The 17,196-nt window shown below is 45.8% G+C and overlaps 2 protein-coding genes across 3 annotated transcripts in view; one reads left to right on the plus strand and one right to left on the minus strand.

Annotated features, from left to right (window-relative positions):
- Positions 1–2,224, plus strand: part of LOC105909928 (prepronociceptin-like) — an 11,480-nt gene extending 9,256 nt beyond the window's left edge. For both annotated transcript variants that reach the window (XM_031580031.2, XM_012838600.3), the window contains exon 3: positions 548–2,224. In XM_031580031.2, the coding sequence (XP_031435891.1) occupies positions 548–1,147 (600 nt within the window). In that variant the 3' untranslated portion in view covers positions 1,148–2,224. The remainder of the gene's footprint in view (positions 1–547) is intronic.
- A 335-nt stretch (positions 2,225–2,559) lies between these two features.
- On the minus strand, positions 2,560–15,948 carry znf395a (zinc finger protein 395a). The gene is given in 11 exon segments (XM_031580030.2): positions 2,560–5,342; positions 5,991–6,109; positions 7,037–7,138; positions 8,502–8,572; positions 8,575–8,771; positions 9,462–9,562; positions 9,830–10,047; positions 10,418–10,524; positions 10,965–11,164; positions 12,210–12,539; positions 15,189–15,948. Coding segments are annotated over 10 exon segments (1,413 nt in total). The 5' UTR covers positions 12,396–12,539; positions 15,189–15,948; the 3' UTR covers positions 2,560–5,230.
- Positions 15,949–17,196: the final 1,248 nt, after the last annotated feature.

Here is a 17,196-nt window from a genome sequence, read left to right on the forward strand (position 1 = left end):
CATGTTGGGTGGGTCTCTTGATTGATTACAGAATGACTGTAAAGCTGAAGCTGACATTTCAAAAGCTATTAAACCTCCTGACACTGACACATAAAACCCCTCCGATTAACCAGCCCCTCTGTGGGATTAAATCACTCACACTCTCCAGATATGCAACATGGTAAGATGACAGAAATGCGCTAAAAGAAAGAAAAGATCCAATGCATCCGACGTGGTCAATCACTGAACTCTATCACTATATGATGGGGGCGACAGTGGTACAGGAGGTAGAGAAGTCGTTTAGTAATCAGAAGGTTTCTAGTTCGATTCCCTGTCGAAGCGTCCTTGAGCAAGACACTGAACCCCTAATTGCTCCTGATGTGCAGTGTGCCATCAGTGTAAATGTAAAATGTGTATACATTGTAAGTCGCACATATGTAAGTCGCTTTGGATAAAAGCGTCTGCTAAATGACTAAATGTAAATGAAACATGTGGGAGAGAAACAAACAAAGGTGAGCACTGACATCCTCTGTCTTTCCATCTGCTCACCTATTCATGCCTCCTGCAGGTGTGTTTGCTGGAGTGCCACAGCCACAGAAACATCTCTCCTGGGCTCAGCTGGGAGGTGTGCCGCAAAGTCGTGGAGAAGCCGCAGTTACCCTCCCAGTCCCTGGGGGGCGCCATGCTGAAACGCTCCGAGGAGGACGTGCCTGAACAGGGGGATGGTGGTGGACTGGTGTATTCTGAAGCCCTGCAGAGGTTTGACCACATGGCCAGGGCTCTGGGTCTTGATCAACAGGACGTGCAGAGCCGGACGACCCAGCTGGAGTCCGAGACCGTGGAGGGGAACCAGGAGGATGAGGAGGGTGAGGAGGAGGTGGAGGGCGAGGAGGTGGACAGGGACCGGGACGGGGGGGCCGCCGCCATAAACCTGACCAAGCGCTTCGGGGGCTTCCTGAAGGGCAAGTATGGCTACAAGAAGCTGGTGAACCCGGGGAGGTCCTACCAGAAGCGCTACGGCGGCTTCATAGGCGTCCGCAAATCTGCCCGAAAGTGGAACAACCAGAAACGTTTCACCGAGTTCCTGAAGCAGTACCTGGGCATGAGCACACGCGCCAGCGAGTATAACAGCGTCTCCGCCGATCTCACCCAACAAAATGAGGTTTAAGGCCTTTTCATGCTCATACCTGTCCAATCACTGTAAACAACAAAACAAACAAACAAACAAACAAATCCTTTTGTTCAATCCACATTGCAGTTCTCACTTCAGTTCACTCTGTGAACTTCACACCTACACAAGCATCTGTCCACAGTGTTTGTCTTAAACATCCCCTCTTGCTTCTCACACATAGTCAACCTTTTTATGGGGGAAAAAAAAAAAAAACCACAGTCTGTTCCTCAGACCAAAACAGGATTAAGATTAAATCTGGCTAATAGTTGATATAACATATTGCTTGATTTGTTAACTCGACTATGTCCCGGAAGGCAAGAAGCATCTCAGTTGGAAAACATTTAATTACTAAATACAAATCTCTGAGACTTTTCACAGAGGACTCCCTGAAAATCAAAGAAAAAAACCCACCCTGCGAAGATAAATTAAAATAGTTTGATGAAAGGAATGGAAGAAGGTTCTTCTATGTCTAAGTTTGATAGGCCTATAGCCCAGAGGGATACTCGATAACGATCTGCCCACGCTGTTGACTAGTATTCAACAGGGCCCTTTACAACACTGCCATCTTGTGGCTGAATTGTGAAATTGTCTGAATGACAAACCTGTAATGCATAACTTGTGAAAGTCCTGATATTGGATTCATTGGTTGGAGTATCAAAATATTTTAATTAATCACAAAAATCAGAGATTTCGTAAAACAAAACCTGTAGAGTTCAGGCTCACAGAAAACACTGAATATATTTCATATGCCAGATCTTCTACCACGTGCCAAACGAAGGAAATTATCCATTCCTCCTGATGAGATATCTATGGTTTTAGCCATTCCTCCTGATGAGATATCTATGGTTTTCTCCAAGGCTTGTGTCACTACATAGAAATCTAATGAGCTGTGTTTGTGTATATGAAACAAACTGTACGTATGTAAAGTGTTTTATGAATGTTTATTTTGATCATTTCTTTCTCTGTTGTGTGAAATCATTTAATTGCTCAGAATAACACCTTGTAAATAGGAACCAAATTGAACATACCAATAAAATAGTTTACTATTTCCTTTGTGGCTTGTCATGCAGCAAATGATTGTGTCTCGAGGTGTTTTGTTTGTCACTGGTCTTCATGCTCTCTCTTTCTCTTGTGGTGGAAATGAAACAGATGTGATTACTTATTTCATTATTAATTCATTCATTATCTTTAATTGTTTAAGGTGGACTAAGATAATGGCTTTCAGTGAAGTGTATTAATTAAAGTGTTAGAATGCTAGGCTAGTTTTGTCCTTACATGTTGACATCTTATCATATCTAGAAAGCAAAGGTAATTATTTTCACATTTTAGATTTTTTATTTTTATTTCAGCAAATACCAATTCTGAATCACCGAGCCAATCGTAGCTCAAAGAAATACAAAACAACAAGCTTGATTTTATATATATTTTTATAAAATGTAATAAAACTTAAAAATTACAAAAATGTTTCAGATTACACAAAGAAGTTCATGATCAGGAGTTCCTTTTCTTCTTTTATGCGTTATAGAACATACATAAACACACGATACTCGTGGACGTTAGGTCTCGTTTGCATGGGCAGTTAGTTGAGAGAGGGAATAAGAGGTTCGGTACTTAAGTAGAGAGTGTAAACACAAACCTTTTCATTAACAGGTATCCGATTTACGCACAATACACTCAATAAGACATTCATGTCGTCTGTGGTACAAGAAGATCTTTAAAAGTCAGTCTTGTTCCTTGGGACCTTTTGACGAAATGTTGAGGGAGGTTGAGGTCTCCCGTTCACACATATGATCATCCTTCCGTTTAATTACAAGACAAGTATATCAAAAAAGCTCCACAAGAGTGGCCTTACAGTGCAACAGCACCATAGCATAGCAAAACAAGGAGCCACACCAAATGCACACGTTGGCTCATAGGGTGGCGAAGGAATAGAAGGAGTCAAATTACAATGTCAACGTGGCCTGTTGCTCTACCAGAACCATACGTGATGAGAGAGATCTAATCTTTACATCCATACGTGATGAGAGAGATCTAATCTTTACATCTTTTTGTCTCACAGACAACCCATGGCAATCAATATAGGAGCACAATGATTAGGACATAACAGCAGAAGAAATACTAGTTACAGAGAAAACAACAACAACATAAACCAATCTTATTATTACATAAAACGTCTCTTTTTGAAGAGAAAAGGAAAAAGTGATGGAAGCCCGTGGAGCACCGCCACAGATCTGGATGGCTCGTACACCAGTGGACCCAGCGGACCGTCCAAGCCAGCGCTGGGCCACAGATCTGGATGGCTCGTACACCAGTGGACCCAGCGGACCGTCCGAGCCAGCGCTGGGCCACAAACTGCTATTCTCAAAAGCTGCCGTCATGTTTTTTTGTTTTGTTTCGTTTGTTTTTGTTTTTAAACTCCTCCACTTCCTTTACTGCAGCTCTGTCTCACGCCTGCACCACACTGGTGTCTTACTGCAGCCCTGTCTTACTGCAGCCCTGTCTTACTGCAGCCCTGTCTCACATCTATCTGTCTTACTGCAGCCCTGTCTTACTGCAGCCCTGTCTCACATCTATCTGTCTTACTGCAGCCCTGTCTTACTGCAGCCCTGTCTCACATCTATCTGTCTTACTGCAGCCCTGTCTTACTGCAGCCCTGTCTTACGCCTGTTGTCTTACTGCAGCCCTGTCTTACTGCAGCCCTGTCTTACTGCAGCCCTGTCTTACTGCAGCCCTGTCTTACGCCTGTTGTCTTACTGCAGCCCTGTCTTACTGCAGCCCTGTCTTACTGCAGCCCTGTCTCACGCCTATCTGTCTTACTGCAGCCCTGTCTTACGCCTATCTGTCTTACTGCAGCCCTGTCTTACGCCTATCTGTCTTACTGCAGCCCTGTCTTACGCCTATCTGTCTTACTGCAGCCCTGTCTTACGCCTATCTGTCTTACTGCAGCCCTGTCTTACGCCTGCACCACACTGCTGTCTTACTGCAGCCAGAAACTACCATCCTCCTCCCCACCCGAACACACACACACACACACACACACCCACCCAAACACACACACACACTCACACACACACACACACACACACAGCTTAAGGGAGAGCAGGGTGACCCAGGTAAAACCATAGCCCCTTTTTTCGTAGGTGGCTATATTTTTTAGGCTGCCCATAGTCACAAGTCGATCCTTAGGAACTGTGTGATGTGGAGATGGCCTTTCCTATGACCTCACAGGGGAAATCCCCATGGTTACCATGGTTAGTGTGTCAGTGGCTCTAGGCCTGTCGCACAAGGTCCACGGCACAGTGTGCTCATGCTCCAGTAAGGAGGAAGGAAGACTGGCAGAGGTTGACAAGATTAAGTGTCTCCTCTTGGACTAGAAGGATCAGAGTAAGACAACATGAGTGTCTCCTCTTGGACAGGAAGGATCATGACATGAGTGTCTCGTCTTGGACAGGAAGGATCAGAGGTGTGGACAACATGAGTGTCTCATCTTGGACAGGAAGGATCAGAGGTGGGGACAACATGAGTGTCTCGTCTTGGACAGGAAGGATCAGAGGTGTGGACAACATGAGTGTCTCGTCTTGGACAGGAAGGATCAGAGGTGTGGACAACATGAGTGTCTCGCCTTGGATAGGAAGGATTAAGGGGGACAACAGGAGTGTCTCCTCTTGGACAGGAAGGATCAGAGGTGGATCACATGAGTGTCTCGTCTTGGACAGGAAGGATTAAGGGGGATGGCAGTGTAGTATCTCTTTAACCCCCCCCCACCCCAAAGATCTTCAGCACCAAAAATATTAAATCATGCTGTAACAAAGTACAATTACAGTTATAAACTTGAAACACATGAAGCATGCAAGTAGAAAAGAACAACAACAACAGCTACAAAACAACGAAATAAACATTTTCAAGTCAAGAGTACAAAAAAGAAAAAAAAAGGTGCTTCTCTGGTTTTGTGGTAAGCCTGTCCCCTTCTGTCTTTGGAAGAGGTGTCTCTTCAGTCTGAGTAGAAAAAGCCCCCCCTCCCCACCCTCTCTCTCTCTCTCTTTCTCTTTCTCTGTTCTCCTCCTTCCTCTCTCGCTCCTCTCAGTCCACAAACCGCTGGCACGCTTTCTTCCAGCGGCAGGCCGTGCACCACTGGTCCCGGTGCTCGATGCCATAAACTTTCCGGCACTTCTTGGCCTCCCCGCGGATCTTTCTGGAACACGAAGAACAACAACAACAAGCTCAGAAGAGGAAAACCAAACAAGAGCTAAAGACACACACATACTGGCATCATCTAGAGTGCTGTGACTGAGAGCATGCATCCAGAGGTCACTGAAGGCAAACACTAGCGCATGAGGATTTGTGCTCGGTGTGAAATGAACCAATGACTTAAGGCAACACTACCCGGCACGCAAGAATTTGCCACTTTTTGAGGTATGTTTTTAATGAGCAACTAGTTTTGGTATCATCTTCGAAATGAATTTGGATGGAATATGGTCATGTAAAGAACAGATAAAACACACCGGTCGTTCCAACTAGCCATCCAGGCTTTGCACTATTGTTCTGAGGCTCGTGTCGGGGAAGGTGGAAAAAGAGCCTTAAAACCAGATTGCCAACAACATCACCAAAAGACGCCAGTCAGCATGTTAGCAAGCTTTTATCAGCGCCAACTGTGCTGTTGGTGGTGGGCATTTAAGGTAGCTTATTAGTTTAAGACCAAATATCCCAAATGCTTCTTGGAGTAGTCCTACTACTGCATTTTAGTGACATGGCTTTAGGTACAGAGCACACAAATGACATATGGCTTCATTATGCTTTTAAACAATCTCTGGTAAACGTTCACCTGTGAAAGCGCTCTTACCTGGTATTGCAGTGGCTTCTGGGAGGTGAGTCACTGGCAGGGATGGACCTGCTGGAGGCATTCTGGCTCTGGAGCCACTGCTCACCCACACTCACAGACCGGTTGCGAAATGGCGCCACCTGAAGGCCAGCAGACGAACAGCAAAGTGGTCACCAACAGAGGTGAAAAACAGGAAGGAAAACTGCCAACAGCACCAGAGATTTCCCATTCACACATTCAGAGCTGCGACTGCTTATCATCCTGGATTTGCTCACACTCAATCAAATGGAAATGTCAAAAGGACAAAACTGGTGTCAAAACACCTCAGATTATAGTTTGCAGAAAACAAAAACACAACTAGAGACAGACTTGTGGGACTAGAATAGGTTGTTATGACACACAGTTTAGAAAGTAGTCTCTATAAATACATGTGGAAGCACAGACTGAAACCCACAAAGACGTTTGCACGACCACATGTTTACAAAAGAGAAAATGGTGTCTGCAGTGAAATTCTCCCCAACAACCAGTAGGTGGCACTGTTGCATCGGCTGTCAGCCGTGAGGGGAACAAAGGAAAGGAGGCTTGTGTGTTTATGACGTCCTTTAATGGCCACCCTGCAGAAAAACACTGCAGCAGAAATCTGTCCCTCGAGACAATCCCCTTACACAACACCAGCCCTCAAACAAAAAGGACAATGGCTACAGGCAAGCTTGTCTACTCCGACCAATCCTCTCCGCTGCTCGGAGGAACTCCACTGCAGGCTCCTCCACCTCGGCGCTTATTTAGCCTGTTTACGGTGCAGCCTGATGCTGCATGCAGCTCAGTGGCCATGCGGACACGACACGCTTAACACAAGACAGTCACTCCAGCAGGATCAACAAGTGTTGATACTGTTTGGAACAGGGATTTAGCCCCCACACACACCACACACACACACACACACACACACACACACACACACACACACACACACACACACACACAGCCATTCCCACAGGCGTGTATTGGATGTAGCCCTGCGGGAGTGAGGAGAGGAGAGGAGAGCACGAGTGTCTGAGTAATCTCACCTGCTTGTTTTGGGCGACGGTCAGAGGCGGAGTCCAACGACAGGAGGGGGAGGAGATGGGGGGGGCCGGAGTCACCACCTGAGTGGAGGGAGGCACGGGGGCCTGCGGAGATGAGATTACATCATTAGTAAACAAACAAACAAACACATAAACAGGTGCTTAATGAAGACAAATAAACAAACAACAAACAACAGAGTAAATGCCAGTGCTTCACAGGCGCCTTGAAGGTCAAGAGTCTCTTACTCGAACAATACAATGAATAAATGGCACTTCATTGCAGTTAAATGCATTGCAAAATCTACAAATTCACAACAGTTAAATTGGATTAGTCTGCCAAAATATTGAATGCCATTACTGGATCAGGGAAATACAGAATTTTATTTTTTTCATGTTTTTTTTATGGAAAACATTCCAAATTAGCTGGAGTTGATTCCCCTACTTTAAGAGCCATACATCAGAATGCATCAGTGCATGATTACACTGCAGCACAGAGCACAGAGCACAGAGCACAGAGCACACTCAGACCAGCAGAGGAGCAGAGGAGCAGAGGAGCAGAGGAGGAGAGGAGGAAAGGAGCAGAGGAGGAGAGGAGGAGAGAGAGGAGAGGAGGAAAGGAGCAGAGGAGAAGAGGAGGAGGAGAGGAGGAGGAGAGGAGGAACAGAGGAGGAGCAGAGGAGGAGAGGAGGAGAGGAGCAGAGGAGAAGAGGGAGGGAGAGGAGGAGGAGAGGAGGACAGAGGAGGAGCAGAGGAGGAGAGAGAGGAGGAGAGAGAACAGAGGGAGGAGCGAGGAGGGAGGAGGAGAGCGCAGAAGGAGGAGGAGAGGTAGCAGGAGGAAGCAAGCAGAGGAGGAGAGAGGAGTGAGGAGGGAGGCTCTAGGTTAGATGATGATCACACGGCTGCACAGAGGACACTCAGGCCAGCAGAGGAGGAAGAGGAGCAGGGAGAAGGAGGAGAGGAGGGAGGAAGAGAGGAACAGAGGAGGAGCAGAGGCAGGAACCAGATGGAAGAGGAAGGAGAGGAGAAGAGGAAGGAGAGGAGGAGGAGCAGAGGAAGAGGAGGAGGAGAGGAGAAGAGGAGGAGAGGAGGAGAAGGAAGCAGGAGGAGAAGAGAGGAGGAGGAGGAGGAGGAGGAGAAGAGGAGGAGAGGAGGAAACAGAGGAGGACAGAAGGAGGAACAGAGGAGGAGCAGAGAGAAAGGGAGGAGGAGAGAGCAGAGGAGGAGCAGAGGAGAGGAGGAGGAGAGGAGAAGAGGAGGAGAGGAGGAGGAGAGGAGGAGCAGAGGAGGAACAGAGGAGAGGAGGAGGAGAGGAGAAGAGGAGGAGAGGAGGAACAGAGGAGGAGCAGAAGAGGAGAGGAGGAGCAGAGGAGGAACAGAGGAGGAGGAGAGGAGGCTCTATGGTTAGATGCATGATCACACTGCTGCACAGAGGACACTCAGGCCAGCAGAGGAGCAGAGGAGGTTCTACCTGATAGGAGTGCTCACAGTGGACCAGCCAGAAGCTCTCTGACGGCGCGGACCGGCTCAGGGGGCTGGGGTTGGTGTTGGGGGAGAGGGAGGAGTGGGCTGGGCCGGGCTGGAGGGGGAGATCCAGGTGGGCCTGGAGGGGGAGGCGCAGGGGGGCCTGGCGGGGGCGGTGGGGACCCCACTGCCAGCCGTGATCTGGTCAAGGTCCTGGTAGATCTCAGTATAGTAGAAGTCCTCCTCCCTCTCGGAGTTCTTCGGCTCAGTGTTAAGCCTGTGGGTGGGAAAATATCACAGCTCATCAGTGAATATATAATATAATATATATATAATATATATATATATAAAAAACACTTAAAATATGCTCACCAGTGAATATATAATATAATATATAGTATATACAAAACTTTAAATAAGATGATATGGGTTGTCATTGATTAGATAGATAGATGGATATTTTATTAATCCTGAGGGAAATTTTAGGACATCTAGTAGCTTCTACAACTCGCGCACATTATCATTAAGTGATGGTGCAAAAGTTATCATCCCAACAGCTTGAACTGGACTGTGTTTTCTGAGAGTGTCACTGAGCAACTACCGTGATAGAGAGCACGTTCAAAATGACCTCTTATCTGTTAACCCCAGTAGATGTTCAAAACAGTGGTACGGGGGTTAGAGAAGTCGTTTAGTAATCAGAAGGTTGCTAGTTCGATTCCCTGTCGAAGCGTCCCTTGAGCAAGACACTGAACCCCTAATTGCTCCTGATGTGCAGTGTGCCATCAGTGTAAATGTAAAATGTGTATACATTGTAAGTCGCACATATGTAAGTCGCTTTGGATAAAAGCGTCTGCTAAATGACTAAATATAATATATACAACACTTTCCGGGAAATACAACCCAGTACAGCTCAAGCCGCCACCGCAGCATCATGGCTGTTCTCCCTGTTGCCCACAGGGACGCTCACCCCAAGTGCAGCGTGCGAATGTGCCGCTTGATGCCCACCACGGAGGTCAGCACCTTGCCACAGTTGCGCCAAAGACACCGGTAGGCAACCTTCACGGAGTTCTGGAGGAGAAATGGCAAGAGAGAGAGAGGGATGTGAATAGAGACCAAATGCAGTATTTCAGTTTAGTGTCTTTCACTTTGAAAACTGGTTTGGCACGGTATGGTGCAGTGTTAACCGGGTATCACACATCATTTTAGAGGCAGACAGTTTCCTCAATTAGGAACCTTCATTTGACTGACTTTACAACTTCGACCCACACACTTCAAAGTCAATAAACAATGCTAACCAAATATGGCCATGCTTACAACACCAGAGAGGTCCGTCACCTTTCGTTTCCGTGGCGTTGGCTCGTCAAACAGGACGTGCTCCAGTTCCATGTCCAATCCCTCGTCAGTGGGCGGGGCCACACCTCTGTCCGTCTCTTCGATGGTTGGAGACGGGGCGGGGCTTGTGCTGCAATGGTCAGAGCTCCAGTAACCGCTGCTGCCGCTGTCCGACAGCTCGCCTCCGCCACATTCCATCCCACCGGCGGCTGGACACGCCACTGGAAACACACACACACACACACACACACACACACACACACACCAAGAGAGAGAGACTACGTTTAACACCCTTACAGAAAATAATGTGTATAAAACAAATTAAATTAAATTAAATTAAATTAAATTAAATTAAAAAAAAACATAATGATGTTGGAAACGACATCTGTAACACAGTGCTTTCAAACCAAAAAATCATGTGAATGATCTGATCTGATAAATTCTTCAAGTTTTTCCCCCTGCATGTAATGCCATCTTAACTTAACTTGTGAACAGACACCTGTAGATATTTCACATTCATGCGACAGGTGCCTACTGGGAGGGCTCCTCATTTAAGGTCCGATTGCCGACGTCAATGTGTGATTGGCTCACCTGGTTCTGCCTGAGACGGGCTCTGGACCAGCGGACTGCAGGACAGGCTGGTCAGAACCATGGCGGCCATCATCTCATCCATGTCCACCGACACGGGGCTCCTGTAGCTGGAGTCAAGGAGGAGGAGGAGACACAGGAACATGAATATTCTCAATATCAGTGAGGGGGGAAAAGTACCCATGATTACACCATGATTCTGATTCTTTGGAACTGGTTAACTTTCTAAACATAAAGATGTCCAAATGAAAAAAAGTACCCATGATTACACCATGATTCTGATTCTTTGGAACTGGTTAACTTTCTAAACATAAAGATGTCCAAATGAAAAAAAAAAACATGATTCTGATTCTTTGGAACGGTTTACTTTCTATTAACATAAAGATGTCCAAATAAAAAAAAGTACCCATGATTACACCATGATTCTGATTCTTTGGAACTGTTACATTTCTATAAACAAGACTCGTTTATGAAACCGAAAGACACGCTCCTTCCGTAAAGGGAACTCTATGGTGTCCCGGAGCCTGAGAACAGATCCAGCCACACATACCTTCTTGGTACATCGATGCAGGAGGAGACGGAGCAAGGCGAATGGGCAGAGAACGGAGGGTTAGCGGGGGTCCAGATGTCCTCCTGCTTGCGGACGATGTGCTGGTTCAGCTGGGGAAGGAAGATGGACACCTGGTTGTCCAAATGGTTGTGTTGTTCCACCACACCACAGCACTCCTGGCCTCCGCAGTAAGCATACACCTGGGAGGGGGAGGGGACGACGACCCACAACTTTAATATCTCACACAGAGGAGGGGGACGACGACGACCCACAACTTTAATATCTCACACACAGATTTTTTGGCTGACATCTGATGCAAAGCACTGTAACAAGCTCAATCGAACATACAGTTTCACTTTCCACACTTCCAAAAAGGTCAAGCCGGTTTGATTTCAAACACAGCTAAACAAACAGCCAAATCCCATGCAAACTCTCAACAGGAAAGGCGCTCAGGCACCTGGATCTGTTCTTTAATGGCCGCTTACTCCACGGCAGTGTTTCGGAACTCAAATCTAAATGTCAGATTTAGGCTAATGTGCTGTAAACGCAGGGATTAAAGTAACATTAGGCCCTGTGTTTGTGTTTGTATTTACATGTTTATTTTATGGTTTGAATTCTATCAAATTTGGGTGGCAGCATAATGCCCATTGTGGGTCCCAAGGCCACTGATATATGGCATAGACACGGTCCTGATCTTGTGGAAATCAGGTCCAAAGTCAGATAACACATTGTGTCAGTTTTGTAACTTAAATGTTATGTAAAACACAAACATAACATTGATATATATATCATAAATCATTATAACAATATAATTATAAATAATATAAATAATTCATATGTAACATAACATTGATATTGATGTATAACTCTGAATGCCATTAAATGAAAAATGAAATGCCACTGGATGTCTGTATATATATTATGTACACCTACCAAAATGCAGGATATGTACAACACCTGTTGTTTCCCATCCCCTTCTGCCACACAACCCTCCCCCCATCCCCCCCTTCCTATCTCCACCCGGCCGACCTCAAGCAGATGGGTCCCCCCCTTATGTGCCGTGGTTCTGCTTAAGGTTCCTTCCTGACTAACAGGGAGTTTTTTTCTTGCCCGTGTTGCAAGGGTGGTTTCACGCTCTGGGCTCTGTAAAGCGCCTAGAGACAATTGTATTGTTATGGCGCCATATATATAAAATTGAATTGAAATGTAGGTTTTTGGAAGCAAACACAGCTCCCCGTCCCTCACCTTCTGCCCAGGATGCAGCTTGAGCCTGATGACTCCTTGAGGTCCGTGTTCCGCCCCCAGACACCCGGCGCTGGCCTCAGCCTCGCCCTGCGGCGGCGCCTCCTGGTGGCCATCGGCGAGGTGGCAGGAGCCGCACACCAGCGCGCCCATGGTGGAGCGTTTTCCCAGCCTGCTCTTGGGCAGCATGTTTGCTTTCTGCAGGAAGCCTCGCTTGCGGCGTTCGACTTCGGCAGCTCCTCCAGTCAGGTCCCGCGGGAGCTCCCGCTTCGCTTCTCACAGGACGGATACACACACACACACACACAACACACGAGCGTGCGCGGGAGAAAGCTGCCGAGGAAGAGAGAGGAAAAAAACATTACGCTGTGGACTACTGCCGTGTCTTAGCCCCCTCTGCACATTCACACAAGGAGAAAGGGACGTACGCACCCTGAGGTGATGAACAATATGATACCAGCATGTGGGATTCTGACGAGTGGGGGTGATCTCATCTGTCCTTATTTTTCAACACTGTGTAGTTAGGTCACTGCCAGTGTGCAAAGCAGATAAAGGAGACTAACAGGAACCTATTAGCGCAAATTAATTAATTTTTTATTTTTTTATTTATTTATATAGCGTCTTTAACAATGAACATTGTCTCGGGGTGCTTCACAGAACCCAAGGTCTAAACAACCTAATGCAAACTCAATTACAGAATCTAGATTACATTACTGAGGTGTTGCAAGTGTTACTAATTTTATTTTATTTTTTTTACAACCTTTGGGTTAAAGATTATGCCAAATTCTACCCCTACACAGACTAGCTCAAACTATGCTTATTAACTCTACATTAACATGAACATGCTACTTTGGAGAGCAGTACGAATCTTTCACTTCCGTTTTTAACTTCTCTATTTATGACGCATCCTTTCACTAGATACAAGTACCATACAAGCCTGATGACCTTGGAAAAAGTTTTTAAAAAAAAGTCCACCATGAAGTCCCCTGCAGTCCCCTTCAGAGAGATGGCAAAACACCAGAAGGGTTAGGCTACAACCTCTCTCTATTCACTGGCAAACACTCCCCGTAACAGGGCCCCGGCAACTCCCACCCCCAACCCTAGTCCCACCTTAAGAGGACCCACACACACACACGCACACACACACACACACTTAAACGGGGGGAAGGGCAGCCAAAAAATAGCCAGGGAGGGAGAAAATACCCTGCCCTATAAATGAAGTGCTCCACTACAGGGGCGGTGCTTCCCAAATAGCAGCTAATTCTTGAAGTGATTCGGCAGGAATCGGAACCACATCAGTCAGAACTGGGCCAAAACCGACCAAAGTCGTTACTTACGGAAACAGTTAAAAAGAGAAAAAAAAAATCCTCAAGAAATAAATCAAGAGGTTAAAACTGGCCATACCAAACTCATTTGCAAAATTGGGCCAACGACTGATGCAACTCCAAACGCCTTTGATGTAAGCTGAGGTGATTAATCGTGGATGAAGTTCGGGGCGGCCCCAGAAGTGCCAAGTGGGCTGCAGATGACAGGAGAGAGCAGCGCAATCAGGCCCCCCCTTGCCCCCCCCCCTGAAAGTCATCACAGTCACATGGAAGCAGGCGGGGCTCCGGGGGACTTTTCACTTGTCTCGGGATCGTTTATCACAAGTTGCGGTCACATTTCAGATTTCCTCTTTTCCAGTAAAAGGTGATTCACCCTGCTCACGGTGGATAAACTGGCGTCTGGCGCCCTGGTTGTGAAACTCTCATCCCGACTCTTGCATCAGAGCAGCGGGTGCTGTGCTGTACTGTAATGGCTACTGTACCTCACTGGGGCAGTGAGCCATTAGTTACTGTATTCAACATCTCCCTCAACAATTGAATCCTGCACTCTACCAGGACAGCCGTCCTGTCAAAAACAGAACTATTGTCAATTGTTTCTGGTCAATTACGAGGATCAATGTGCTTGAAAAGCAGAAATACTCTTGCTTTTCAAATGTTCACACACAACCTAGAGGTCTATGCACCCTACAGCACTCCAACTATTTAGTAGAGACCAGTGGCCAATGGTGATATATATATATATATATATATATATATATATCGTTGTGCAATTGCATGCACAGTAGGGAGTTATAAAGCGATGACACCATAGCATTTCTCCAATATCTCGAATACTGACACCAGAGTCAAACAATAGAACATGTCACCGACCACCGAGCGAACGTGGGTCCATTCACAAGCAATATATTAAACCAAGGGCGGGCGGGGGGGGAATTTATGTGCATGTGACGTCATGCATTCGCTCGCGCTTTGAAAACGCCACAACAACCTGGTTAGCGAGCGACCCTCATTCATGCAACGGTGCGGTGCGGTGCGGTGCGGTGGGGAAATGCTTGTTGATGGCAGCGTGGCGTTAGCGGTTCCAGTGGCGCACTGTCATGGCAAACCGCCTCTGAATGCTTCAGAACACGCATGCAGACGCAGCAGAGCGCTGACCCAAAGAAAAACACTAGGAAATATGTAGTATGTAGTAGTGTTAACAACGTCGTTTTGCTACTTACAAACACAACAGGAAACCACGATATAGGCTAAGTGTGCTCGGGGTACAACGAGCTAATTTTTTGACTATCGTCGTAATGTAAAGTTGAATAGCTCTCTGTTCGTGAAGCACACTTTTAAACATGATAATTACTAGTGTGAATCAATACAGAAAGAATTCAGATTTTCGAAACATATAAATGATTATCCTCGATGAAAAAGTTAAGTGTTGCAGCGTGAGGATATACAGCCCAGTTGAAAATGTGCACCTCAGATAATGGACTCATTAGTCCATAAAACAAACGACAATGCAAGACATTCAGAATTTTCACAACAACAAAATGTTTAACACACTAACTTGTCATTTGGAAAACATGCCGTGCAGCGCAGCAAAATCGTATAATAACGACATTTAGGCTAAAAAAACAACCAAAACTTTCAATGGACGTTGCACACGTACCTCTGCCAGTTTCCAACACACCCCCTTCTGCAAAGCTTGCTCTGACCGGCTGTAACTTGAAAATGCTCTTTTCAGTGCCTAGAAAGGGATGTTATGTGGAGACCATTCGAAAGCCTGCACCGGATTTCAAAACGGATTCGCCTTCTGCTCGCATGTTTACGACAAAACATTTTGCACTCGAAGTGATGCAGTATAATAATTCCAAAGCTGTCTTTAGGTGAAAGCAGTATGAAGTCCCGCGATTATGTGAGGACGTCCCGTGGAACGACAGGGCTCAAAACGACACATTTACGTGTCGAAGTAAGAAAGAATGGAACACTCACTCCAGCCCAGGATTTAGAGCGCGCCTTAGAAAGCGAGTTCTGCTGCTGTAGTAAACAACCAAACCATGTGGTAGGACTGCTCGCGTTCATTGGATCAGTGAGTCACACGCCCTACAGTTCCAACTTGTTTACCCACTAGTTGTTGGCCTGGGTAGCACAAAGACACTATATAAGACATATTACCTTCCCACTTAACAGGAGTTATGGTCAGTGGGCGAATTTTTTTTTTTTTTTTTTTATGTCACGCCTGGTATTGTGGCAATCTGTGGCAAACAAGATGGAAAACCTTTTGATAAAATGTGGTTCATGTTCAAATGTTATAGTATTGAAATAATTTGTACAATGAAGTGCAACGTCAATTGAATAGGTTACTATTTTCCTAATGTAATAAATGGATATTGTGGTCACGTTATTAGAGGGACTGCCCTGCTGTCTGGGGTGCAGTGTTATAGTGCACCATGCAACCAGTGTGGCTAAAAACTAAATGAATGAAAAACACCATTCTGCAGCCGTGCTGCACTCGGCCCGTCGATCGTCGCGTAGTGGATGTTGAAGTGTGTCATCTTTCTCTGGACAAGACAAAAAAAAACAAAGACTGGAGTGCTGCAATGCGAGGGTTGGGAGGGGGTTGGGTGGATGCTATCTATGGATTACATAACATAAGCAGAAGCTTTACTCGTGTGTGCCATTGGTGGGAGTCTGTGACGTAGCGTGCCATGCATCCCGCTCGTGTGCTCTGGCGGCCATGGTACATGTTGTGCGTGTCCTACGTGACACCGAGCACGTGGTTTAAACGGCTCCTTCTCAGCACGTCGGCGGTAGTAGTTTACGGGAGAGCGCTAGAGTTTACCGGCGCTACTGGATTTCGGGAACAGATGATGTAATGCTTACTTGTGTTAGTGAAATGTAGACTTTTTGAGTTGCTGTGAAAATATTTTTACATTGATGCAGAGAGGTTTGTGCATGACATGACAATTTCAGTTAAAGTGTGTCTTAAAACAGTTAGCCAAAGGTTGCAGAGTTATCTATTGTTATCAACGTTATGTTAAAGGGACAACTTCAGCAAGTTAATGATGGAATTTAATCGAGCATGACAAAGACCCAAAGCTTTTTGTCTTTGGCGGTGATTATTGCGACCTTTTAAATTGCTTAAGTCTATCTGGTAAAAACAAAAAGTAATGTTGCATTTATTTAAAAAAAAAAATGTCCCCTTATTTAGGACTAGCTGTCGACCTACCTAAATGAAAATGAACCCGTGTTATGTAAAGTTATTCTTATTTGTGCAAGTCATCTTTATGTATTATTGCTTACTCACTCTTCCCCAACCTCAAGCAGCAGGGTTTGGCACTGTCATGCTTCTGTGGGGTGTGTTGGGGGTTTGCCATCGCGCACGACCTAGGCTATGCTTTTTATTCATGTCAAAGGTCACCAAGTCCAAGAGAACACATGATGCCCTTCAAATTAAGAAATTGGTCAATAGATGACTAGAGCATCACACACACTGTGTACACAGTACAGTATCCCAGTTGTGTAAACAACCCATCTGTTACACAAATTCTCATGTTTTATGTTACATTAAATTATGTTCTTAAATGTTAATATTTAATCTAACCTCATCATCCTTATTTAAAGATAAAACATTGTACATGTTCTGTGTGTTTGATACGGGCTCTATTCTCTAGTGT

Source organism: Clupea harengus, chromosome 14 (genome assembly GCF_900700415.2).
Source record: "Clupea harengus chromosome 14, Ch_v2.0.2, whole genome shotgun sequence".
Lineage (NCBI taxonomy): Eukaryota > Metazoa > Chordata > Actinopteri > Clupeiformes > Clupeidae > Clupea > Clupea harengus.